Source organism: Styela clava, chromosome 10 (genome assembly GCF_964204865.1).
Source record: "Styela clava chromosome 10, kaStyClav1.hap1.2, whole genome shotgun sequence".
In the NCBI taxonomy this organism is placed as follows: Eukaryota; Metazoa; Chordata; class Ascidiacea; order Stolidobranchia; family Styelidae; genus Styela; species Styela clava.
This window is the reverse complement of record NC_135259.1, coordinates 10257593-10283519: the sequence shown is the minus strand read 5'-3', so window position 1 is coordinate 10283519 and position 25927 is coordinate 10257593. Positions and strand designations below refer to the sequence as shown.

Sequence of the window (25927 nt, the reverse complement as noted above, 5' to 3'; positions counted from 1 at the left end):
GGAGACGAATACGAAGTAAAACATCCGTTCAGTATGACATTATGATAAAATCGCCACTAAAATTATCATTAAACCTTATCATCTCATAAAAGATGAATGAGAATTAGTAAGACGTTGGGAATTCAGTATTTCGATGATGAAAATGTCACTAATGTGGCGAGTTGAGGCTTTAGTTGGGGCTACGTAAAAATAAGTATAGCCACGTACAGAGAACAAAAATCAATTTATTACGTACAAACCAGATTGCTTTCACCAACTTTAGATTTGAACCACACTAAGCTTTATTACGTAATATAGACGCATTTTACTTGTGATATTCTTATTCAAGTGATCGATACTTCATTAAACTAATCATAGCCTAAATACTTCCAAAAAGAATAAGTAAATTCAACTTCATCCTACAGAAAATAAAGTTGATCAAATCAGTAACTTGTCAATCAAGAATAAAGGGTATTCCCGAAGTATGTGAACCAAGATGGCGAACACCGGAACGTAGTATGTGTACCAAGTTAGGCCATAATTTCAGGTACAAATACTGCGGCAGTCACTTGGCTAGTCCCCGAACTCGTAATAGAACTAAAATAAGGAAAATCGGAATAAAATTATAACCTAACACTAACCTGGTACACATACTACGTTCCGGTGTCCGCCATCTTGGTTCACATACTCCGGGAGTACCAAAAAAGAAATGGAGCCGCGCCACACTCGCAAGACTCAATAAATATATATTAACGAAGTTAAGTTGATTACTGCTGCAGTATTGTAGGATGATCTAAACCAAGCAAGTCTCTGTCAGATTACTAAAGTTGCAAACATCAATGTAAAGTGTAAGTTAATACCTCTAACTATTGAACCAGTGCAATAAATAAATGATGAGATAACACTGCTTTATTAAGCTTGAGTTCAAATGCTACGAAAATAAAGGGATAATAAGATTACTCGTTGGAATTTGAAACTTTACTTCACAGTGCAATATTGACTTGATTGAATTTACTTCCTAAACTAAATGGAACGTATTGATCAGATAAAGTGTATTGTTTCAATTTTCAGAATAAACAGGTTCTTTATATAACTTAAGAATATTGCATATCTGTGCCAGTTAACAGTTACTCAAGACATCTACACCAGTACTGTTAACGATGGAATATTTGCGTATAATTTCTCATGCTTCAATGTGTCTCTAGTTTTCAGCGAGTTTTCTCATACCAGTATTTCATATCAGAGTATAAATGCTCAATTTTGGCATATCAGTAATACTAATATGCTAACTATATACTAACTATAATTTTAAACTTTTTTTCGGAAATAAAATTGGACTTCTTTTTCATTGAAATCAAACAAACTAAATGCGAAAGTTCATTGCCAAAGTAGAAAATCTCTTCTGGGGGTATTTTGTTAAACTAATTAACCCCCGTATCTGGCTTCATCCAAACCGTTATTTTGCTCCACCGTTACCGAATTTGAAACGAAACATCGAAAAAAAAACAATCGAGAAATAACCTCGTACCAATTCTAATGTAACTTTATTTTATGCTCTTTTTGTCCTTCCTTGGATATACTGCAGCGTCTTGCCCTAATGGTACATATACCCTAACATACCAAGTTCAATTCAGAGGCGCTGGGATATCGACGCATTCCGATTGCTTTTATGCAAAGTAACGAATATGTCTCTCGCCTGACTTTGATTTTTTCTTGGCGATTGTTCGATCAGTTGAGGTTTCTTTCTAAGTATTGAAAAATTTGGAACTTGTTGGAAAAATCTATCAGAAAGATTTGCCACGACTACAAAGTCACTAGATACGCACGGAAAGACGACGAATCCAATATACCAATGGACATTGTAAGAGTATTACAATAATTTTGAAATGTAGTTTTCGTATATACAGTATTCCACTTCATAGCACTACATTGTATTTCGTCCATCGATCTCCCTCGGTTCATTAACATTTTAGTGAATTATGATTATATATTAGGATTGCCATTAAGCCTATAGATAACGGTTTGCTCATAGCATTGAAAACTTATTAAAAACGTGTTCCGTAATGTAAGGCGGTAACCCAAACAACCTCTTTCCTGCCTTCTCTTGCTGTGTATTGCCAGTCGTTTATTGGCATCTTTATATCAGGCCAAAAAATTAATTATATAGTATCGATTGTAGTGTCATTCTTGGATTATATAAAAAAAAGGTATATTTTAGAAAAATATTTTGAAACCCATTAGGGATCGCCTACCCGCCTTTCAAATCAATGATCCGTATGCTGATTGAAACAAAATATTACAACGAGGTCAAGTTGGGAAACAATGCTTTTAGATTCGATGAATTATAAATTATATCATATTTGATTAAATTTATATCATGTATAAACTTGACTTGGAAATATTTTGTACTTCCAAAGATTGGCACCTAAATGGCAAGTGTGATCGTTTAATGTTTTTCAGAAGAAGTACACATGTAAATGCTTGAATACATGAATTATTGATGGCATGCAAATTGACTGCCGTTAGTCGGAGTCAGATTTTTAATATTAACAAACCGGAACACCGGAAAAAAATTAAAAGAATAAAAGTGGTTCCGGATTAGGTATTCCTTAATTTATCGGGGAAGTTAATAAACGGGTGGTTTCGAGAAACATATACGCGACGATATTCTCTTTGATGGTTATAACCGCTCGTTCAAAAAAATGATGGAGCGATTTAAAAATTTCAGTGTAATTTTCAACGACTTGTCAAAAAAAATTACAGGTCTTGTCCATCTGCATATAGAACGATGATCCCATTGATTTTACGGTGCGAATCGAAGTAGGCAGATTCCGTATTTTGTGAAGATTAAGCATTTTTCTATTCACTGAGCACGCCATGTTCAGTAAGAATACTTTGAAAAAGGAATATTATAATTTTTATTTCTACTATATAAAATTTAACGCCCAAATCACCTACCAATAGATTGTGCGTAGCTCGCAAATTGATTCACAGACCGGTGCCGGTATGAACCAGGGGGTTGTGGATAGTTGCTTCAGCAAGTTAAATTAGAATAGTATTCCATAATATAATAGCAATAACAAAAAAAATTATAAAAGTAGATCATACAGTAAAAGTCCCGAATATATTAGCAGCGTTAAAATGCTTCCGTTCTTCCAATATTACAATAAATAGTGTGCCTGATTTATAATATTTGTTTGAAAAATTATACATGGGACAGTTCTAATAGTCCACCGACTTTGCCTCGTTGTGTTGAAATCATGACGTAGCGGTACTGAATATATATTTATGCAGCGCATTGTGCTAAGTGTTAGGAATACGATTGCCACAGCACCTCTGATTACCCTGCGTGGATTCACAGGTTTGAATCCCGTGGGGGATAATTATGTGTGAGAGGATTGCTGGACTCCTCGCGCCGTAGGGTGGTTCGCGTAACCTCTGTTCGGATACGACTTCCTCCACAATCAAGTACATGATTCTGAAAATAAAAGAACAGGCTATAACTAATCTTATGCAGGTATCCGACATGAATTGACAACCGAACGAGAGGCCGTGATTCGCCACATGTTTAAGCAGCCTGAACCCTTTCCTCTCCCCCAGGATATATATATGTAGGCCTAAATCCTATGTACGAAAGGATTGCTAGACTCCATTGCGCCGCAAGATGGATTACGTCACAGACCACTACGGCTTCCGCCACCATCAAGTCCACACATCAGAAACAAATAAACGAGAATGTCGGGCGGAGACCGAAGACTTATTGATCGCAACTGCGGTTTTGATTCATGACTCTATAGTGACACCGCGTGTCCCATCACTAATTAATTGATAACTCGCTAATTAAACGTTATAATTTATTCAATAGGCAATAGGCTTCTGGTCCGAGATATGATGAATGCACATGCAAAATTTGGAGCAGATTGAACTTCGCCTCCGTGAGACATCGCGTTCATCTATCATTCAAACAAACAGACATACATACAGACAAATACCTATCAACATACTTACCGATCTTTAGATCGACGTTAACTGGCAAGACCATAACATAACCCTTGAAGTTGAAGCATCGGATACTATTGAAAATGGGAAATAAAAAATTCAAGACAAGGAGGGTATCTCACCTGATCAGAAATGTCTTATTTTGCGAGTACGGCTTAGGTGATTTGGGCAACCAACATCGTTCCAGAGATTATATTAAAGAGCAATCATACGTACAGGGTAGTCCCAAGTCACGTTACATGCTATTTCGAGTTGAAGAGTCATAGCAGATTTCACAAACATCAATAAAATGGATAAATACGAGTCACATTGACAAGAGAATTTCCATCTGTCATTAAACCAAAGTTACTCAAAAAAAAACAGTATTCAATCACATATATATATATCTGCGAAAGGTGGTTCACGTAACGGCTGGTCGGTTACGCTTCCTCCACCTTCAAGTCCATGCTTCCGAAAACAAATAACTGGCTAACTAATCTCAGACTCATACCAGACATGAACCCTCAACCGGACGAGAGGCCTTGGTTCGCCGTCTTATAGGCTTTCCTATCCCCCGGGATAAATATGCAAATCCAATCCAAATCCGCCAAGGCATCTAAAGGGCCCAATTTCGATTTTTTGTTAAACAAGCTTGCGTATTCTTAATTTTACGACTAAAGCAGAAAATTTGTGAATCGTATTATTTGGTAAGTCGTTTCCAACCAAGTATTTTGCTATCTCAAGACTATGACAAGTTATGCGAACTGATTACTAAAACTTATTGCTTTAAACTAAAGGGATTCTGACGTTTCTCTAGGCTGCGAGTCATTTTCTTTTGGAACCATTGCGGAGAACTTAATAAAAGATATAATTTTAACAGACTTTCGAATATTCAATCTCTAGTAATATGATACAATAAAAAAACACAAATGCAACAATTCAAATCATTTATTCCAAGCATATTTTACACACTGCTTAGTTAAACTCACTTCACGAAAAAGAAAAGCTCGTTTCAACAAAATTCCATAACCAACCAATGATAAAACTTAAACAATATACAGGATTATTAATACACAAACTAGAATTTCAAGCACCATCTGAGTAAGATGCTGTACGTTTTAACAAATTAACTTATGCTCATGTACATGAAATTTTGAAATTTCTGGCTGACAATCAAAAAACGATCTAATATGATCAATTACACATGAAAATAGCCTATTTCACGAGTTACAATATTTATTTTTAATGCATAAATTGGTTCATTTATATCAACACGAACTGCTTCTTAGCACATTTCAACAACAAGAATTCTACGGTAAGTATAATCAATAAAGTCATAATAATTCATATCTAAACTTGGCCAACTGCACCTCAGTCTTTAGCCCCCTAACGATAAAAAAAAACAGCAATCCACAAATAATCTTGTAGATCGATTTTAACCAGTCATATCAAAATAGTCAATTTCTGGTTCATTTTTGCCTCCAGATGCTGCCGACCCAGATGGCGTTCTTGTTGATTGGCTGGTCCGAGCGTAGCTTGCTGGTCTATATGCATTGCCCCGACTGTTGGATGGAGTAGTATTCGACAATTTTCCATCTGAATAACCACCTCTAGCATTGTGTTCAGCTGAGAATTTTCCAGAAACGCTGGTAGTAGACTGTTTGGCCACTGATGAAGTATAACTCGGCATACGAGGAATGGAAGCTGGTCTTTTCATGTGATGACTGGAATCACTTGTTTTATCGTCTGATGAAGGGGATGCAGATGTCAAAGACACGAGTTTCATGGAGCTCAGAAGTCTTTTCTTTCCATCAACAGTATTACTTGTCTTACTTTGACTCTCAGTTTGCCTTCGAAATGCTGGTTCAGGTTCTTTTTTTTTCACGCTGTCACTCAAGAGAAGACGTGGAATTTTGCTCACACCTCGAACAGCGGTAACAAGAACGCTGCGATTTGGCTCTTCATCAATGCTGACAGATTTACAATCAAAAGCTTCAGCAAGTTCGTGAATAACTTGTCGTTTCTCTCTTCTCATAGATGGAAATGTGTGAGAACGTTTAGTTTTATCCAACCAAGCTACGGCCTCAATGATATTTGTTAACTCTTGTTCTATGCCTTGAACAAACATTGGATCTTGTTTGGCCCACATCTGTAGAAAAGATGAATAGATATGTTGTTCCGCTACAGCTGAAGCCTGTTCATCAATATTCAGGGCTTCTGCTAATCTACGGTTTCGTTCGATAGCACTGCATTGTTCATTACACGGAAGGACTTTCTGCTTTCCTCCGCTGTTAAAGAGATTGCTAATGTCAACAGTGCCTTTGCTCATTTGTTGTTGCCTTGCGAATGCCTCTGATGATATCCGTTGATAAGTCGCTCCTCCCTCTGAGCATTCTACCTGCATTTCGCGATTTCCGCAGCTGCATTTAAGAGTGACCATAGCCTTACATTGTGAAGGAGGACAAGGCTGACCTTGGTGACAAAACATTGCACAGGGATGAATGCATTCAACACGCATAATGCTACAAGGTTGAGTACATTTGTCATTTTCCTCCATACATGGGCCTTGATGGCATGGTTTCAGGCAGTGATGACCACAAGGGAGTACTTTTTTGCAAGGTGCACCACATGAGACATTCTCTTGGTGACATGGAATGTTACTTCGAATTATCCTTCCACAATTACAAGGTTTCTTGACCAAAACAACACAAGGTGGACATTTTTCTTCATTGTGACAATTGTGTTTAACAGGATGAAAACAAGAATGAACTCTCATGCATTCCCTCAAGCATTCAGGTGGTTTCGTGCCACAGGGAATTGGCGCAAACATGACTTCAGCTCCGCAATGACAACTCAAATCTTCAAAACTAACATTATAACAGGTGTGGCAATTCCCTCTGTGACAAGGTTCCTCACATCGATGTAATTTACATTCAAGTTTTCTTCCACATATCTGTGTACACAAGTGTTCTGTATCGATACAACAAGTTTTTCCGCACTTATGTCGACCACATTTGCGTTTTTTATTACATCGTCGATCACAAATATACAATTTTTCTGGTATTTCAGAACATGGTACTTCATCTTCTGATTTCCCACATCGACAATGAATGGCAGATATATCGTCCGTACATGGAGAACACGGACCAGTGTGACATTTAAGTTTACATGTATGAATGCTGTCACCACCACATCGCAGTGGTTTATTACATGTTTTATCGCATAGAGGAATAGGATCAATACACTGCGTTCGAACAGCTTTATTACCATCTTCATCAACTAAATCAGAAATCTTTGTTTGAGTGCATGGACACGTTGTTACAGCACTAGGACGTAGAGGACACAGCTTGCAGTCTCCTTCGTGGCAAACTTCAGCACAATTATGATGACCACACAAAAGTATTTTCTCACATATACCTTCACAAGAGTAAACCTGCTTTCTGCCTTTGGTACGAGTAATTTTGAACTGATCGGAACCACACAAAACTTCCCTTTTATTTTTACTACAAAAGCATTCTTGTTCCACAAGTACGTCACAGTCATTGCAGTCACCAGCATGACATATAACATCACATTTGTGAATGTCACAATTTTTCAATTTCCCGCATTCATCTGTACATGTCAATGGCTTTTGTTGACTGCACCTTACTTTTCTTGTCATCTTCCCACATAAACAGGGCTTAATTACACTGGCTGGACATGGAGGACACGGTCCTGGATGGCAGAGTATGTTACATGGATGAGTACATGTATCATTGTTGCTTCGCTTTTTGCCACAAACTTCTCCACATGAGTGAGGAGTTTCTCTGCGATTCCACTCTGGTTCTTTTACTTTTCCACAATAGCAGTTATAGGTGCTTGGGAATTTCTTGGTAATGTTTTGGCAACCTGGGCATCGCCACCCTTCACCTTCAACATGAGCGGAGGGGGACCGGGCCCATTTTTTGATGCACCCCATATGAAAAACATGATAACATTTACTGCAATTCCATATTGCGTGTTGTTGTTTGACACGATCGCAACAGACCATGCATTCATAAGTTCCGCATGTAAGTTGGTCCAATAAAAGATTAAGTTGAGATTCTGATGATTCAATTACCACAGGCTTGTCAATTTTCTTCTTTATGATTCTCGGCTTCTCTTTTTTATTGTTTTGTCTTGGTCCTCTATTCGGTTTTTGTGGTTCATCATAACCAGTGTCAATCTCTCTCTTGCCAATACTTCGAATTATAGAAAATCTTGAATCTTCTGTATTGGAAGCCTCAGCACTGTCATTGTCATCAATTTTTATAACAGACTTTTGTTCGGATATTGGAGCAGTGTCTAATTGTCGTTTCTGATGACTAAATCTTATTTCATGTTTAGGTACATTTTTGAATTGTGTTTTATTTGACGCACTACGGGGTCTATTTCCATCACCATCTTTAACATTGCGTTGTCTGCTAAATCGTCGCGATTTTCCAGCGCTTTCGTTACTAGATGACCGAGCTTCAGCAGCAGTAGCGTTGTCTTCCACAGTGGTAGATTCTGGTGGCGACATGTCGTTTGGAGTCGAAAAATCATTGGAAGACCATTCTGTGTACTGTTGGCCGTGCGCAAAATTGTCATCAACAAATTGAGGAGGGGCTGTATAATAATAAGGGGCCGGGCCACCCCCATAATAAAATTGACCCATTCTCGGGACATATGGATAAGTATTCATATGAACACTTCTGAAATCAGCATAATTACTGGGCATTACATTTCCCCCTACATGATGGGTATAATAAACAGAATCATTTCCATTCATCTCTTGGGGTGGAGGATCATATGGTATACCAGGACCACCATAGACATGGTTACCTCCTGGTGTAATCTGACCATACAACTGTGGTACATGATGCGTTAATGATCTTTCGTCGATAGGTGGGCCAGGTGAGCCTCCGTAAAAACCGGTACGCCTACTCATTACACATCAGCCAATTGCTTGTTCAACTTTCGTTTTTGATTAATTTATAGCAGAAAAAAATAAAATTTCTGAAAAAATAGGAAATGTTTAGTGCTATAAAGAAAAAATTTAATTTAAAAATTTTAAATATTGGAACCAAAGCCACAATAATACAAAAATTTTGCAACTTTCACACATTGAATTCAATGCGAGATATAGACTGTTGTGATAGATTGAAATACTATATAAAATGTTTCTATTGGTCGAGATAAATCGATGAATAACACGTTACAATGTGAATAAATACGTGTTGGTATTTGTATGAAACCAGCAGCTTTAGGAGTTAATTTCTTCACTATTAAAAAGATTTAATTTACAATTTTTATATCATTGAAACAGTTGATAAGATCTGTTTTGTTCCCTACACTTCAAAAACCTGGCAATATCTATGCTGAATATAATTTCAATTATACAATGCTAACCTAAAAATGGGAATAGCCATATTGCTGTACTGCCATAGATCTCAATTTCATATTTGAAATTCTTCTATTCCTTGGTATTTTCATGATAACAGGATATAGAGAGAGAATTTATCATTTCGGCAACCAGAAAACACATAGGCTTAATATAAAATATAATACTGTGAAAATAACAAAATAAGTGAAACAAAAGCTTTCGGTACGACTGAGAGGTCTGGAGATAACGATACAATAAACAATTGGCAAATGGCCCCTTACTTCAGTACCGGTACTTAGGCCAATTATGTAATTGGATACAACAATATGCAAATAGGAACTAGAATTAGGCTTTCTCTGAAAACAGGCCAAAATCTTAGCTGGACATAGGACAGAAAGAAGCAAAACATGATTGCTTTTATAAGCCTGAAAGCTGAATAAAGTTAAATAACATACAACTGTATAAAGCTATAGAATATAATTCTCTAACGGTCGCAGTAGTGCACCTAAATCTTCATTTTCTTTTCGCCTAGGGCCAGCGTACGGTATCGGTATGTCTGAATTTGCTCTTTGTGAACATATATTAGGTAATTTAAGACTGTACCGGTAAGACCACAGTCTATCGATCTGTGTTCATTGTTTCACCGACCTACATATATACGGTACCGTTAGCGGTGATGAAATTCCGGAACCCACCTATACAGATACAAAAATTAATGTTTAACGTCACCGTAATACAAACACAGCAACCACGGTGGCGCAATCGCGCGTAGTATCATATTAGCTTCATTACGAAACACAAAAGGCCAAAAATAGTCATTCGGTAAACCGACAAAAAGAAAGAACCACCCGATGCGAACAGCGCCATCTGGTTTTGGTGGCGTTGTAGTTATTCGTGGGTTCCAATCACCGTTCATCAAAAGAAAAGTTGCCAAAGACTCGAAGTGATCCAAGTCGCTTTAATCAAACGACTCGGATTCGTAGTTAAGTAACCGCCAGTAAGACCTTACTCAGTGATCGACTGACTTCGAACTTTCGAGACTCGGATGACCCGTAACTTGTGGTCCAAGAACTTCCACTCAACACAGTGGTCGGAAAAACTGGTGCTACCGAATATCTACATTAGGAGTAGTGTGTAGGCCACATCAAACTTGAAACCATGACGCACTCGCAACTCCTTTTTACTAACTGTTAATCTTATACCGGTATACGTAATTAAAATAGTGAATATGGGGGAGCTGACCTCTCCGATTTCTTTGTACGTTAAACAATGAATGATTAAACTGACACTGGACGAGTTCAGCAAGAAATCGACGTGCGGCCGTCGTGTGCTTTCGCTAATTATTACACCGTGAAGCAGCTGTTACGACATACATTTCTGACACATGTTTTTATGCATTAAAAGTGAAGTTGTACGATCGCCGCAAAAATTTTCGTAGATCGCAGACCACTGATTAGAGAGCATTGAATAAAAGCATCGTAATGGAAGGATTGTTTTTAGATAGAAGTAGGTACACCCAAGCTTTCATGCAATCCCAGTTCTTGCAGTGATATTACCTACTTCGTTTTTTCGAAATGGCATAGAAAAACGAGGGCTGGAAATCTGTAATTTCGAAGGTTGAAATTCCGCGGTAATTTCTTGAAACACAGCTCTCTTTTACAGCAAAGGGTATTTTCTGTTCTGTGGAAGAATTTTTTTTGAAATTGGCTTAACCAAAATGCACTGGTGCAACAATTTCTATCCTATGCATGTAAACATGTGCCCAAAGTAGCATTTATTTATTACAAAAACAGAAAACAAGTTGACAAATAATGTGGCAGTGCTTCAAAGAATCCATGATTGATGTCTCTAGCATGAAACCATGATTAGCGAACCACAGGTTTCTTCTGAATGGTAGTTTTTACCAAATCTTCATTTATGATGAAAACGAATCTTAGCAAACCCAGTTCAATGACTGAATCATTACAAAGTCTCATTCTATTGCCACTCAATATCGGTCTCCCATCCATAACGATTGGTCTTTTTCCAGTGTTTATTAAAACAAATTCACCATTTTTCTTCAATTTTATTGTTCCTTGTTTACGTGAAACCTAAGAAAACAATAATTGAAATTAAACTCTTACATATTTAGTATTTTTTCTTTAATGAAAACTGGAATGCAATCATAATAACGTAAATAAACAAATAATTTAATTAATAATTATTCAACATAAAGAAAAAAATGAATCCAAAATGAATTTTCAAGGAAACTATTCAAATTAATGGAGCTATCAATAAAACTGGTTCTGAGACTATCTAAAACAAAATGTTTACAGCAGTAAAAAATCTAATGAGGTATTATGGCATTCAAAATATCTAACCATTTTATTGTGGGAAAATTAGTGTTGCTTGGCCCACAAGGGGGTTGTAGACAATTATTTGAGGAGACGTGAAGCTAATTAAAAATATTTGTTAGATTTGATCTTGCCCGCCTTATTTTGGTTATTTACATTTCCTCATTGTTTGAAGATTGCATCCACGTATTTTCAATGTGTTTTAGAAAAAAAAAAACAGGTGCTCCTGAAGTATGCGCACCTAGACGTCGCATAACCTGAACCCTAACCTGGTACACAACCTGAGTAGAGGTTGTGCGCCATCTTGGTGCGCATACTTCAGGAGGTCCAAAAAAACATACATACTCCTTACTACCTATCTGTTATTTGTAGCTTTATTTTTAGCTAGTTATTTTTAGGTTCGACGCAAGACTTGATATATTTTGAAAAAAGGGGACGTAGCTTAAAAAGTTTGAAAACGATTGATTGTTTAAGAATTCTAAGAAACAGAATTATGGTTAGACTTTAGCCTCTTGTGTGCCCAATAAGTTTTACCCTGGAGTGCTGTACGAATAAGGAAGAATTTTGGGACAACAAATGTTTGACATGAGTGCAACAATATTCATCAAATATAAGACGCGGATGGTTGAACTATATCAACCATGCAGAGGAGGCACACATTTTAGTATAACTTGTAAAAAAGTAAAGACAAAATATTTAAAGCATCTTAACAATCTACCTTCGAAGCGGGACCTTCCAATGACAAATCGACATCCACATTGGTGTCTACAGTTTTTCTACCCAGAGTGATTTCTTTAGATCGCATTAGATATCTGACCAATCGTCCTTGAAGAACTCCCAATGTTTGTTCATCAAACTGTGAAGTTGGTTGTGTTTCTGCAACGTTTGAAACTAAAACCTGTAAAGAGACAACAGTTTCTATACGAGGCTACTGCAAAAAATTGGAAATAGGAGAAATAAGAGCCACAACACAATAAAGTGTAGCAGAGTCAAAACAGATTTGCTTATATCGTCCAATAAAAAGTACTGATAGAAATATTTGTCTTCCGATAAGTCAAATTTCAAAAAAGGTTAACAATATATTCCAGAATAATTGCACTCTGGGTGAATGAATCGGTGGGTATGGGGTCAAAACCTGGGATCCATAAACATAGGCACCAACATAGTACGCCAAGGAATCAGTGTAGCTAGGGGGTTTAAGGTCGGAATTAATTAATAATAATAATTATAATAATAATAAATTAAGTTATTGAAAACTTTTATTTTTCCATGCAAATTAATTACTGATGGTAATATAATTATAAATTAATAAAATGACACGGATCAACTATACTGAACTTCAAATGGATGTAATATGTATATATATGTGATCGATAAATTGGTATTGTATGATTTTATAATTCGTATATACAATATGACTTATTGAAATGGTGGTAATTAAAACCATGATATTCAAAATTCTAAAAAAATGAATAATAATCTTGATCTAATTCGGCAACTAATAATACAAAAAAAAAAAAAAAAGGTCGGAACCTCCTCCTTTTGAAAAGTGAAAAAAGCATATTCCTGTATCATGATCCTGCATAGCAATTCTTCATAGCTTAAAATACTTTTTAGACCCACGCTTTCTGACCTCCCGTGGGACATGCTAGCTGTTACGGTCTGAATTAGCAATTAGAAATTTCAGGCCCTCTCCTTTAAAAGTTCCTGGCTACGCCCTGCGCCAAGGACATATACAAAACACCACATTATTTGGATATGAACATCGACAGTTCAACACTAATGACCGAATATTACAAGTCAACATAACAACATAAATAACTTATATATAAATTTATCCACGTTGTGTGGTAACCCTCGACTGACCTTCCATTTTTCATTTTCTTCTTCAAGTTGCTTAATCTCTCTCTTCTGTCTACGATCAGCTAGATTTAGTTCTGCTCCAAGCACTTGATCATAAGGCCCAGTTGGTGCTAAAAAAAGATAAATCAGTCATCTTAACAAAAGGCATTAAAAAAAGTATATTTGATTGAAGGAGTTGTTACTACATGCAACTGGGGGCTGGGCATTTTCGTATTTTTGATGTTTTCAGATCGAATTGACTATATTTTTCAAATCAAATCAAATCTTGAATACTTGGGAACGGAAGATATGTAGTTGTATTGACTGTTTCATTGTAATGGGTGCATCAGACACATAAATTAGTGAATCACATAATCTATCATTCAGACAGTTCGCTGGGTGTTCACAAACAATAGGGAACATGTTCCATCAATATCGCACTCGGAAGGAAAAAGTCATATGTTAGAATTGCATTTTAAAAATTTGACATGAATAAAAAAAATGAGGGATTCATCTTGACCTGCAGGCAGACAAAAAAACAAGAAGGCGAAGATTCAAAATACTCATCCGTACCGATTCGAATTATATACAATTCAATTTTAATACTCTATTCAAAATGCTCAGCCCTACATGCCCATATAAACCCATATTTCCTGAAAGCATGGACTTGAATTGATTCAGTAAGAATTTTCATCCGAAATTTGTATAATTAAAATCAATGATAAAAGTGATAATTATTCAATTCAGTTATTAAAATCTTACCATTGTCTTCTAAAAGGTCCTCTGCATCAGAAAAATTGAGCACATGATCTCCCTTTGGCAATTGTTGAACAGCTTGGTCGTCAAGTAAATGATATTGATGAAGTAGGTTCCAGTGGTTTAACATTGATTGTGCAGTTCGATTCGGATGAAATGAGTCAATGTTTTCATCGAGTAAAGATTGTAGATCTTCTAACGATGGAGGGTTCGTGGAATGAATTTTGCATAAATGAGATTCTTCTACTTTACTGAAAGGTGCCTAAAATAAAATATATTTATTGATTTTACTTTTTAATTTCAATTTTTTCCAAATAACCTATGTGAAAAATGACCAAGATATTAGGAAATACGTTTTCTTCCTCTTGACTTGCAACAAATACTACACCCAAGCAAAGAATAATGAATGTTCAATTCAGCGCAATACAAGCCCAAAGATCATCTTCAGCCTGATATGGTTGTACAAGATCAAATAAATTATTACACAGTCAACAATGTCATAAGATTTGAAACATATAAGATTTGAAAATCTAACATGAAATTGAAAATATAAAAAGTAAGTCACTTTTTAGAATAAATTTGAAAATAAAATTACTTGTTGTATTAACAAGTTTTATGACAAAAAATAAAGGTGTTCATCACAATACAATAATAAGTCATAAACAATATATATAATATGGAAAACATCCGACATCTGACTTCATTAATACCATAGAAAAAAGAAAAAATATCAGAGCTGTAATGACAAAATACCAAACAAAATTGCACATTCAAATTATGGTATAAGTGTTTTAAAATTAATTACACAAGAAATAAATATCAAACCTTTGCATGTGTAGCAGTAACAATTTCTCTTGGTATTGCTTTCATTGCTTGACGTGCAAGAGATGATATGACAGGATCATATAACAGGGCGTACCTGTATGAAAAATCAAACCAAAGAAATTACAAGGAGTAAAAGTAAAAAATTTAGAACAGTCAATATGTTCTTAAAATTTGCTCAGAATTATAATTTATTTTGAATTTCAAACTATCACTTACATTCCAATATCTGCACAAAACTACAATAGAAGAAGGTAACTGTGCTACATAGAAGCATTTCAATGAAAGTAATTCGTCATAGATTCAGTCAATTTAAAAAATTAGCGACTATATTCCCATATTTTTGAATTTATTGTAAAATCAACATTTTTATACTGAATCATTGTTTTTACCCCATGTCCGAGATTTTTTTTCAATTGTCACTGTATGTTGTAAAATTTAACAAATTTCAAAAAAAAAATTCCAGTATATTCACCATCTTTCTTGTACTTCTTCAATTGTGAAATGACAAGAAAATTTGACACCAAGATGCACCAGAGACAAATCACCGAGTTGTTCAATTGCATCGATTAACAAAATGTCATCTGTTGGCTTCCAACGACCTTTAAAAACAAGATATATAAATTAATATTTTTATTTATTCTAGCTCTATGTTCAAGTTATTTTTTCTTAACTGATAAAAATATTGTTGCCGAACTCATGAAAAAATTCTAAGTCAAATTGAGATAATAGGTTATAGATTATTTATACCCATATCTTTGACCGCAGCAAACGCTTTTTGTGTTTTCTTTAATCTCTTTCTTTGATGCGAAGCTATTTTCTTTTTGTCTGAAGATAACAAATTTGTCTTTAAAACTAATGTGACAGATGACAGAAAGAGAGCGGATGATGGTGGATATCGACCCTACAATCAGCAATCTATTAAGCTCAGTAAACTTCTTGAATATACCAGTAATCAATCCCCATTGAAGAGCTGTGAAGTCACAAAAAGAAAGTCAGAGGAGTGATGACAAATTTGTTTCTAATGCTTAGCTCGATTCAACAATCCTTTTAGTTATACCCTGACTAAGAAATCTAAGAGTAGATATAAAAACAATTCAGCTGCGCGTTGTGCGTTGAAAACACACTCGCCACCACATCTCTGATTATCCTACGTGGGTTCGCGAGTTTGATTCCCATACAGGGTTATTGATGTGCGAGAGGATTGTTGGACTCCTTGCCGCCGTAGGATAGTTCTCGTACCCGCTGGTCAGTCCTTTCGCCTGGGGTAAATATGTAGATACTGTTTGTTTAAACACACTTTCACACTAAGCAATTTACTATGTGACAATTAAATAATTTTATATAGAACTTTCAGTAATTGGTATTTCTAATAATCTGACATAAATATACCTTTTCTGTCTTGAACCATTACTCCAGTATTGTTTGATTGTGAAGCTGTCAATTTTGTAATATGACCAGTTTTGGAAGAAGATGAAAAGTCATTGTTAGCAGATGATTCTGTTGGAGAGGTAGCGGTCTGAAAAAAGTAAAATGCAGGTGATCAAACTACAGAATAGTTGATTATGATACAGAATTTTTAACTTTATCCTGTATTCGCTTATAAGGCTGTATTGTACAAAGAAATACATATGGAGCCGGAGCCAAGGTTACCATAATAAATGGAGCTGGAAACGCAGCTTCCAGAAATTTGAGTGGCCCAACTTTTGTCCATCCAATTATTCATTCACATTTTTAATTTACCAATACTTTTTACAAATACAATTTCTGCTTTTAATTTTTAAAATTTATTTATTTAAATGTTTGAATCTTAATTTCAAAACTTGAAACCCTTATATCATAGTTTCGAATGCTGTTTCCACAAAACTACATTTGGGCTGATGTGTTTCATAGTAGTGGTCAAATCATTAATATCAATGGCTATAATTTTGGGTGAAAAAATTAAGAGCTCTGATCTGTAGTCACAGTTTCAATACACTGTCAGTCCAGATCTAGCTAATACTAGATAGTCCCTGCCTCCAAAATAAATCAACGCAAAATTTGGATGGATCAGTAATGTTTCACAAAAGTATAAGGTAATAACAAATCAAATGATCCGAGAAAAAATGTTTTCTAATTTAACTTTTCAAACTAATTTACTCTAATCGTCTAATAATTGAAGAAAAAGACGTATTATGACCAAAACAACTGTATTAACAAGACCAACAACAAATATTAAAATAAAAACATTCATAGCTTCATGACCAAGAATGAATACTCACTACACTTAATGTTGGAGAAACTACTTCATCATGATGTTCATCAGGATTACTTCCATCTAGAGATCTTCTGAGTCCTTTAGAAGCTAAACTACTCTCAACAATTTCATCGTCGAATTTCCGTCTTTTAATTGAACGTAGTGAATGACGTCTTCTATCAGTTCTTTTACTGGAGTATGAAGTTGCTGGTGTTTCTGGTAGAGATTGACTTGAGGTGACAGCAGTTGTGTAAATAACATCAGAATTACTAGATATACTTCTAATTATAGACATACTGATTATCGTGAGAGTATAAAATAGATGCAAAATGCTATAAAAATAAAGAGCACCCTATGAATTATAATATAATACTATGGGATTAAATTTTACTAAGAAATAATAAATTATAAGAAGACCATACAAACAGTCTAATATAGAAGAAGAATAAGCCTAACGCATGACTAATTAAAATCAGTGAAGTAAATATTACAGTGCTCGCAAAAGGTTATGCTAGAAAGGACAGGAAAAGTAATTTAAATGAATTTTGAAACAAAAACATTTTCAAAAATATTAACAAAAAAAACTCAATTTACTGCATACTAAGCATAGTTGAAAAATTGGACATGAATTTCTATTGCCGAAAAGTGAAAAAAAACATTCTGAATGGATAAAAAAGAACAAAAATTAACTGCTGAGAAATCAGGTTCTTAAAAAATTCTCTAATCAATACACTCGCCATAAAAATGTTTCCCATTACTTATGCCAATGGAAGAATGGATTTTAGTGAAAACACACAATTCTATAATTGTTCATCTACATTTTTTCAGTAATTACAAAATTTATCATACAGTAATAATATATCGAATATTGAGATATCCATATTTAAGATCAGTAATTAAGAAGCATTGATAAATTGACTGAATAATGAAACTGCCTGATTTTTCATTTGTTCTTCAGCTGCAAATTGCATAGACTCATCCAGTCTATCGCACAACATTGTGACAGCGACATCCTCAGCAATAGCTGAAGTAACTTTTTTCTTATACCAATTAAGAGGAATACACTCAGTTGGTGGAAGCTTTGATAAAGACAAATCCTTACCATTTTTCATTGGAGTGTTTTTAGGAAAACATGCATGTAATGCAAGTGATTGTGACAAAACAAGTTCAAATATAATTTTATTCATAATATTGTCTTTTTCGTTATTTTGTAAAGTAATGTCACTTTCTTCGGTTTCATCATTATAAGGGGAAAGTAGTGCGTTTAAAATAACTTTATCGAGAAGGACCCCTGAAGCAGAACTTTGCATTTGCCTGTACTGAAGAAGGGCAACTCTAGCTCTATAATGATCCAAAGTTTTGCTTGACATTATGTTGAATTCTTCAGCTAGAACTTCTGTAATGATGTCATCCACAATTTTTTCGCATTGTGATTTTGCATTCTTTTCTTCCATAAGTTCCAGAACAATTTCCTCTGTTATTTCTTTTGTAGTATCTCGCAAGACATCATTTAATCGTTGAACTGCAGTTACATCCGTGCGATGGTTTTTAATGATCATATCGAAGAATTCTGTGCTTATTGAAACAAACTCTTCTGCAAGAACTTTGTTCAAAATATCATCAGCGAAATATTGTGTAAGTTTTTGCATATTTTTCTCTTTGGCTCTGGGATCAATAGGATGTTCATCTTCAATGATGGAATTCTCTAACAAACCTAAGATTTCTTCTTCTATTACTTCAAGAAGAAGATCCTTAACGATAGCATCATGCAACCTATAATTATCCATCAAGATGTGTTTACAATTTACTGATTTGACAAACGAAACCCTCAGACCCTATCCAATCTGAAACAAATTGACAAGCAATTCAGAAAATCATGAAATTACCGTAGACTACTGTAATATATATCCGATAAGCTGGTCAGCTCTCATGGATGATTTAACATTAATCGGGTCTGGTATAGTTTAGTACCACATGCACTTCTAGTTGGCCTGGCTCAACAATTTTTGCATATGTCAATCCTAACCCCCACCTGACTACGTCACCAGAAAATTACGTCATTTCGACGTCACAGTGGCGTAATAAGGCCCATCAAAGTATGCGGATGATCGTACAAATCGCGCAGACGGTTACCCGAAATCGCAAGTGCAGTTCTAAGTATTCTGTGGCGTCTACAGCTGCCACAAAACCATGGCGGTATTTCCATACCATGGCCGCTACGGCCAAACCTATGGCGACTGACATTTTAGCTGCCACAGACCAATGTCGAGCTGCCGTTACCGCGGCAGCAAATTGAAAACCAATGACAGGTAAAATTTTTCTGCCGTAACCGCGGCAGGTGGGCCGTAAAGACAGGGCTGTCCCTTATGGTGACAAATATTGGGTAAGTTGGAACGCTTTTCTTATGGATACAGTTTTGGTGGATTTGGGGTTAGGGTTTAAGTACATATAATTCCACATGATCAATTAAAATCTGGTACATTAATTTGTTAATATACCGTTAATACTGATTACTGAATAGCGCTATAAAACCATGGCAAGAGCTGCCGCGGTTCGTTCGTGGCAGGAGCTGCCATGAAGTGGTAAGAACTGCGCCTCCGAAATCGAGCAAGCTATTTCTCTCGTTTTCTCGTCACAACAATCACGATCGGAGAGAGATCGTCGGCGTTAGCGACTCGTTATCGGCGGCGCAGATGCCATTTCGGGCGATCGTAATTACACTTTTGCAATCCTATGACGTGTTGGTGACGTCGTAGTGACGTAATTTTTTGATAGCATAGTCAGGTTGGGGTTAGGAATAACATATGCAAAATTCGTTATGCTACGCCCACTGGAAGTACTTGTGGTACTAAATCATACTAGACCCCATTAAACCTGTTATACAAACAGTAGTCGTCCAGCTACAGCTATGGACCTTTTCCCGAGCATCGACTTCCTTGTTTACCTCAACGGCCGGCAACCAACTTGCCTAATGGTAAACACCCAGATAGCACAACTACGTTGGGCCAACGTTATAATCCGCCGGCAACCGTTGTACGCAGTTTTACAACCATTTACCATGGTAAGGCCATGATTGGCCTTCAACGAAACACGCCATTATGCGAAGAAATGGGCGCGCGATTCGAATATAGCACATGAGGTCGCCATTCATTTTAGGATAGGATAGGATAGGATTTACATATTTATCCCGGGGGAGAGGAAAGCCGATAAGACGGCTTATCCATATGGCGAACCACGGCCTCTCGTCCGGTTACCATTCCAAGTCGGGTATGGGATTAGTTTTTACTGTATTGTTTGTTTTCGGAAGCATGGACTTGGTGGTGGAGGAAGCCGTAACCGACCAGCGGTTACGTGAACCACCCAACGACGGCGAGGAGTCCAGCAATCCTCTCGCACATAACCATCCCTGCATGGGATTCGAACCTGCGAACCCATGCAGAGTGACTAGAGGTGCGGTGGCGAGCGTATTCCTAACGCTTAGCCCGTTGAGCCACACCGCCGCGCCGGCGGTACTCGTAATCGATAGTCTGTTACGAGGTTGTTGCCGTGGATGGGACAGTGACATTGAACTTTTAATGCTTTCATAGTAGAATGGCAAAAGAAGAGATAGCCTAGTTGTAACCGTGTAAGTTTATCTCATGGTACCGATACCCTAAGTGCGTTGTCAGGTCACGGTTCATAAGGGTGATAGGGTACCATACCGGTACCGGTAAAAGTTAGGTACATATTTATCCCTGGACACCGTAGGTACCGGTAACGACAGAACGGGAAGAGGTACGGTACCGGTACCGTACTTGGTCTTTTGACATTATTTTGTTAAACTTTCTTAGGTTGCCATCTCTCATTAACCAGTATTCGTTATCGAGTACTGGTACCTATGGTAGATACCGTTAAAGTTACATATTTATCCCTGGACACCAGAGGTACCGGTAACGACAGAACGAGATGAGGTACGTTATCGTACTTGGTCTTTTGGCATTTTTTTGTTAAACTTTCTGAGGTTGCCATCTCTTATTTACCAGTATTCGTTATCGAGTACCGATACCGGTATTGGTCCTTCATCCCTGGATATGATTTTTCATAATTACTTTATTTGTCTAAGTGCGAACATTTCCGCAGCCCAAATCCAACCCGTTGAACGACTTAATCCAGTAATCTGAATAGTTGTACATTTGTGAACCTTCTGTCTGATGAATTTCAACAAATCTAAATACAGATCTCAATTGGCTGAAATCTAAAATATGTTTTAACAATTGCCACAATCAAACTGAAACTAAAATTTGATGTTTTTGGGTAAAAAATAGCTCAAGGATTATTGTTTTCCCTTTTTGTTTTTGTAACACTTTAAATAAAATTTTGTTTCTGAAGTATAACTTTTTACGCCACACATGCGAGATGCACCATGGCCCGCCAGTCTAGGTGCGCAAAATTTTTGCACGTGGTCCCAGAACTTTGCCCAACCCTGCTCTAGTTCATATTTTCAGCTTTGTTGAGAAATAAATTACTGATTTTTGAATAATATCTATTTTGTTTTAAAATTCAATAGAATTATATTGGGTAATCATATATATTAATATGATTTATTTTCAGTATGTATGCTATGTAAGCTTACGCAATCAACCTTAATTAAGTGTTATTATATTTTAAAGTGAATTGGAAAGTAGACCGCTAGCAAAAAAGGGTCCGGCGATTGGGGGGAAGCCCATCTCTGTACAATGACTGCCAAATGTGCATGCAACTGTGCAATGCCCAGCGACTCTAAAAGCATGAAGTATTGTACGACACATCCTTTACAAATATTTGGACATATTTTGTGTAATATCCATTTTTTTCCGGTTATTCTAAATAATTATTACCGATTAGATATTCTGTCAAGTGTCAATATTACCATTGTATGTTTAATGATATATACCATTTTTATAATAGGCCCGATGACAATTGACTGGAAAATTCACCTGCTTCAATTCCCTCTTTCACGCAATCATACACTGTGTCATTTCAAGCATCTCAATGTTTCAATGCGGACAATGCCCAAAACAGGTGTTTTTGTTTTATAGTTTGATAGTAGCTCCTTGCATATCTGTGCCATAAAATATTGCACAATAGCTAGATATATCGGTTGAATAATTACCTAGTACAACATCATGTGGTTAATACCGTATTTTCCGGCGAATAAGTCGCTTTTCTAGACCCAAATTTTCGACCTGATTTTGGGGGGGGGGTCGTCTTTTTCGGCGAGTATGATCATTTTCATTTTTTTGTCGCCTTATTATTGAATCGGACAATAAAATACCTTCGGCGATAGCATCCCCCACGTCCTCATCAGGTTAGTTTAAATAAATCGACATTCTCGTGCTGTGAATCTGAAATTTCAATGCTGTGATTATCATATTCGCATTATCATATATGGATTGAATATTACGCTACAAAAAAAAGTCATAGGCTATTTTAACCAATGCGCAAACGCGGCGACCGGTCGAAAGGCATTGCGTGGTAATTTGAGATTCCCGACGTTGATGCGATTTTACTACCCCTACTTATTGGCTGGTTATATGCAAAAACCCATTTTTCAGGCTTAAAAACAGGCCTCGTCTTATTCGCCGGGTAGACTTATTCGCCGGAAAATACGGTAATTAATATTAATGAAAAATTTATATTCTGGTAATTAGTATAGGCCATTCGTTCACGTTTATCATCTGAAAGACAATCATGTACTATATATTGTGTAACACTAACTTGATTTCAGAGATCAAGCCATGCTCCAATTCGGTCCATGGAAAATTATTGGGACAGGCGGTAGAAACTCTTATGCTACAAGCTACGGCATCTGCAACTTTCCACTGATTATAGTGTGGACTCGGACATACAGGAATTGATGAAATTCATTGTCTGATTACATTTTGATCCAGAATACATTCAAGGATGAAAAAATGGCTCGTAAGTTGAATACTTTTATAGGCTGATTACATACACTTTACGGCGGTGATTCCCAAACTTTTTTTTTCCGCGACCCCAATTTTTGTAAAATCACAGACTACAGATACTTGCGACCCCCCAACAAGAAAACATTAAAAATCAATTTATTCTATTTAATCATCCTGATGAAAATCGACTGTAAGTTTGCGGGGCGTTGGTGTAACGTGGTTGTACTTAACTGTTTAGTTCAGTGGTTCCCAACCTTTTTACCCCAGCGGCCAGCGGGCAAGCAAAAATTTAAAAGAGTTCGCTGACCGGTAACACATGCCATCGTATGAAGACCCCGATGTAAAAATCTCTGAGATTCAGAATATTTGTTTAGTTTTAGTACAATGTTAAAATATTGCAGATTACTCCATAATTAATTCGAAAGCTAAATAGAACATGAAAGTAAAATAGGTGAAAATACCTTTGCTGGGTCTCATCTTATTGAGTGCCTTTTATTTTTTGTCGTTTTGTTTTTGACTGCATGAAGCGCTTCGAATTTATGTATGAAATACAATATGCCCCATATTTTCGCTTCGTGTTCAAGGAAGATTATTTAAATGTCTAAATACGATCCGATTGCAATATTAAAATTGTTCACTTTTATACGAATGGGATGTGGACAAAACACATGTGTGTATATTTTAGAGTAGATACTCGCGATAATTAACATACAGCTTTTGCAACGGATGGAAACCTTTTCATTAGATGTATTCTTATAATTGTGCTTATTTACTCATTCCAGATAAGATATTTGTCAAGTCTCGGAGGTTGCTCCAAGAAAGACTGGATTGGAGAATCATGAGCTCAGTTTTAAAAAATTTACTCTCCTGGTCTTTTAACTGTGCAGGACGCGGTGGATAAGAAGGAGTGAGTGGGACGCCCTTAGTTTCTGCTATTCAAGGTACCGGTATGTAATATGTTTATCATATTGTACCACCATCTTTCTCTGCTCTACCCTCTTCTATTTTATAAGTATAAGATTATTTTGACTCCAAATCAGCTTAAGATAATTCATACGGGAAATGAACAAAAATTGATTAAATAGAATCTGACAATCTGGAGTGAAAACAAAACCTTAATTAAGATAGAAGCGTAAAGAATATAAGGTTTTGCCAAAAAGATGCAGGTATCGTGTTCATGAATTAAATTAAGTTACACACACACAACAACAACAGAGATATAATAAAATAAAAACAGGCGAGAAAATTTAGATAAGTTGGGTAGTAAACAAAATGTACTTGCCAGTTGCACACAATTCATTCTTATCATTATGATTGTCAAATTGAATAGTGATTCTGTAAACAACTGTGAACAGTAAAGAAATTGAATGTAGATTTTGTATACAAAAGTGAACAGTATAGAAAAATATTTATTAAGGAGATATCGCCAAGCTGATTATGGTTAGAGTCAAGTGCCAAATTGCCAATCCAATGTTGTCAGAGTTTGGTGCATAATGGCGAACAGTGGTTTTCGAACTTATTTGTATCATCGCTCCCTTACAGTACTTTTTACATTATCATCTCCCCCTAGCACAACAGCAAATGATGAAGTTACAAATAAATTTATTGTAAATCAATTAAACAAATAGACTAATCATGGTGCATGATGTTTCTAATAAGATAGATGAATTTCAACAAGGAATATTTGAGGACATTTTAGTCAGATAAAATCTCAAATCATCATTATTCCCTCCAACAAATATTCCCCTCAAAACATTGTCTACGCCCCCCTTGCGGAATCAAGAATTTCTGTATTTCTCAATTATTATTGTCTTGTCAATGTAAGCTTCACTCACACATTTGCGACTGCAGAAACTTGGCTTAAGATTCCTACTCTGAAAATTTGTTGGGATGCAGTCATTCAGACTAGGCTTTGAACTCTGGTGCTGTAATTTGCTAAACTGCAATTTAACACAGAATTTTTATATTTTTCAGCTCTGGATGATCTGGCAACGAACTCCATTAATTTTATTACATGTATACATATTTGTAAAATAAAGACATTTTGTTATCTTTTGTTTTTTATTATATAAATAATGTCAGATTAGTGGAAAATTTCTATGTAGTATAGATCCATACCCAGTCTGTACAACACATCGCCTAACTTGGCCCGACCATATGCCACGATTGTATTACAACGTGTCACCTACGTAGGCCCGGCCATATGTCATGATTGTGTTACAACGTATCGCCCACGTTGGACCGGCCATATTTCACGATTGTGTTACAACGTATCGCCTAGGTTGGCCCGACCGTTTGCCACGGTTGCATTACAGCGAAAGGACCGACGTTGGCCCAGCGGCCAAATCTTCGCTGGAACATGGTTGTTCGCCATTATTGGGCCGGTGGTTCGAACAACGTTCGGCCATGGTTGTTTCGACGTAGTTGTGCTATCTGGGCAGGTTCATGGACGCCATCTTGTGCCATATTTGGGAAACGCGAAACAATGGAGTATTATGGGAAATTTTCGTCGTGTTGTTGTACCGAATCGAATAAGTCCGCTGTTATAGGGGCTAGAATGAAACTGAAGGGTGGATTTTGAACTTGGGATATATGCTATCTAAATATATAACGCAATTAATAATAAAAAACTATATAATGCGTTAAATTTGACACCAAACACAGCGTAGAACCA

The 25927-nt window shown here is 36.3% G+C and overlaps 3 protein-coding genes and 1 long non-coding RNA gene across 6 annotated transcripts; 1 reads left to right on the top strand and 3 right to left on the bottom strand.

Moving 5' to 3' along the window:
* Positions 1-4889: 4889 nt before the first annotated feature.
* LOC120337273 (transcriptional repressor NF-X1-like) lies at positions 4890-9517 on the bottom strand. The gene is made up of 2 exons (XM_039405006.2): positions 9367-9517; positions 4890-8973 (listed from the first exon to the last, which is right to left on the bottom strand). Exon 2 carries the CDS (start codon positions 8903-8905, stop codon positions 5393-5395), a length of 3513 nt encoding a protein of 1170 aa, XP_039260940.2. The 5' UTR covers positions 8906-8973; positions 9367-9517; the 3' UTR covers positions 4890-5392.
* Positions 9518-11091: 1574 nt separating this feature from the next.
* LOC120337792 (microspherule protein 1-like) lies at positions 11092-17738 on the bottom strand. The gene is made up of 9 exons (XM_039405680.2): positions 17355-17738; positions 16486-16612; positions 15844-15921; positions 15569-15695; positions 15097-15190; positions 14278-14533; positions 13540-13646; positions 12392-12571; positions 11092-11430 (listed from the first exon to the last, which is right to left on the bottom strand). Exons 1-9 carry the CDS (start codon positions 17622-17624, stop codon positions 11206-11208), a joined length of 1464 nt encoding a protein of 487 aa, XP_039261614.1. The 5' UTR covers positions 17625-17738; the 3' UTR covers positions 11092-11205.
* Positions 17739-18215: 477 nt separating this feature from the next.
* LOC120337793 (uncharacterized) lies at positions 18216-19481 on the bottom strand. Its single transcript, XM_039405681.2, has one exon. It carries the CDS (start codon positions 19114-19116, stop codon positions 18226-18228), a length of 891 nt encoding a protein of 296 aa, XP_039261615.2. The 5' UTR covers positions 19117-19481; the 3' UTR covers positions 18216-18225.
* A 1390-nt stretch (positions 19482-20871) lies between these two features.
* On the top strand, positions 20872-25685 carry LOC144428361 (uncharacterized). 3 transcript variants are annotated; one of them, XR_013478310.1, is made up of 4 exons: positions 20872-22369; positions 23076-23266; positions 24036-24194; positions 25228-25685. It is a non-coding gene; the product is annotated as an uncharacterized LOC144428361 (long non-coding RNA). The 3 variants fall into 3 exon arrangements; XR_013478309.1 differs by having other exon boundaries at positions 24036-24200; XR_013478308.1 differs by having other exon boundaries at positions 20873-22369; positions 24036-25685.
* Positions 25686-25927: the final 242 nt, after the last annotated feature.

Coding starts and splice junctions, on each gene's coding strand:
- LOC120337792 (XM_039405680.2), bottom strand. CDS start 17,624: ATGTCTATAATTAGAAGTATATCTAGTAATTCTGATGTTATTTACACA. Junction 15,922..16,485: donor AATGGTTCAAGACAGAAAAG/GTATATTTATGT, acceptor TGTTATCTTCAG/ACAAAAAGAAAATAGCTTCG. Junction 15,696..15,843: donor TGCTGCGGTCAAAGATATGG/GTATAAATAATC, acceptor TTGTTTTTAAAG/GTCGTTGGAAGCCAACAGAT.
- LOC120337793 (XM_039405681.2), bottom strand. CDS start 19,116: ATGGATAATTATAGGTTGCATGATGCTATCGTTAAGGATCTTCTTCTT.
- LOC120337273 (XM_039405006.2), bottom strand. CDS start 8,905: ATGAGTAGGCGTACCGGTTTTTACGGAGGCTCACCTGGCCCACCTATC.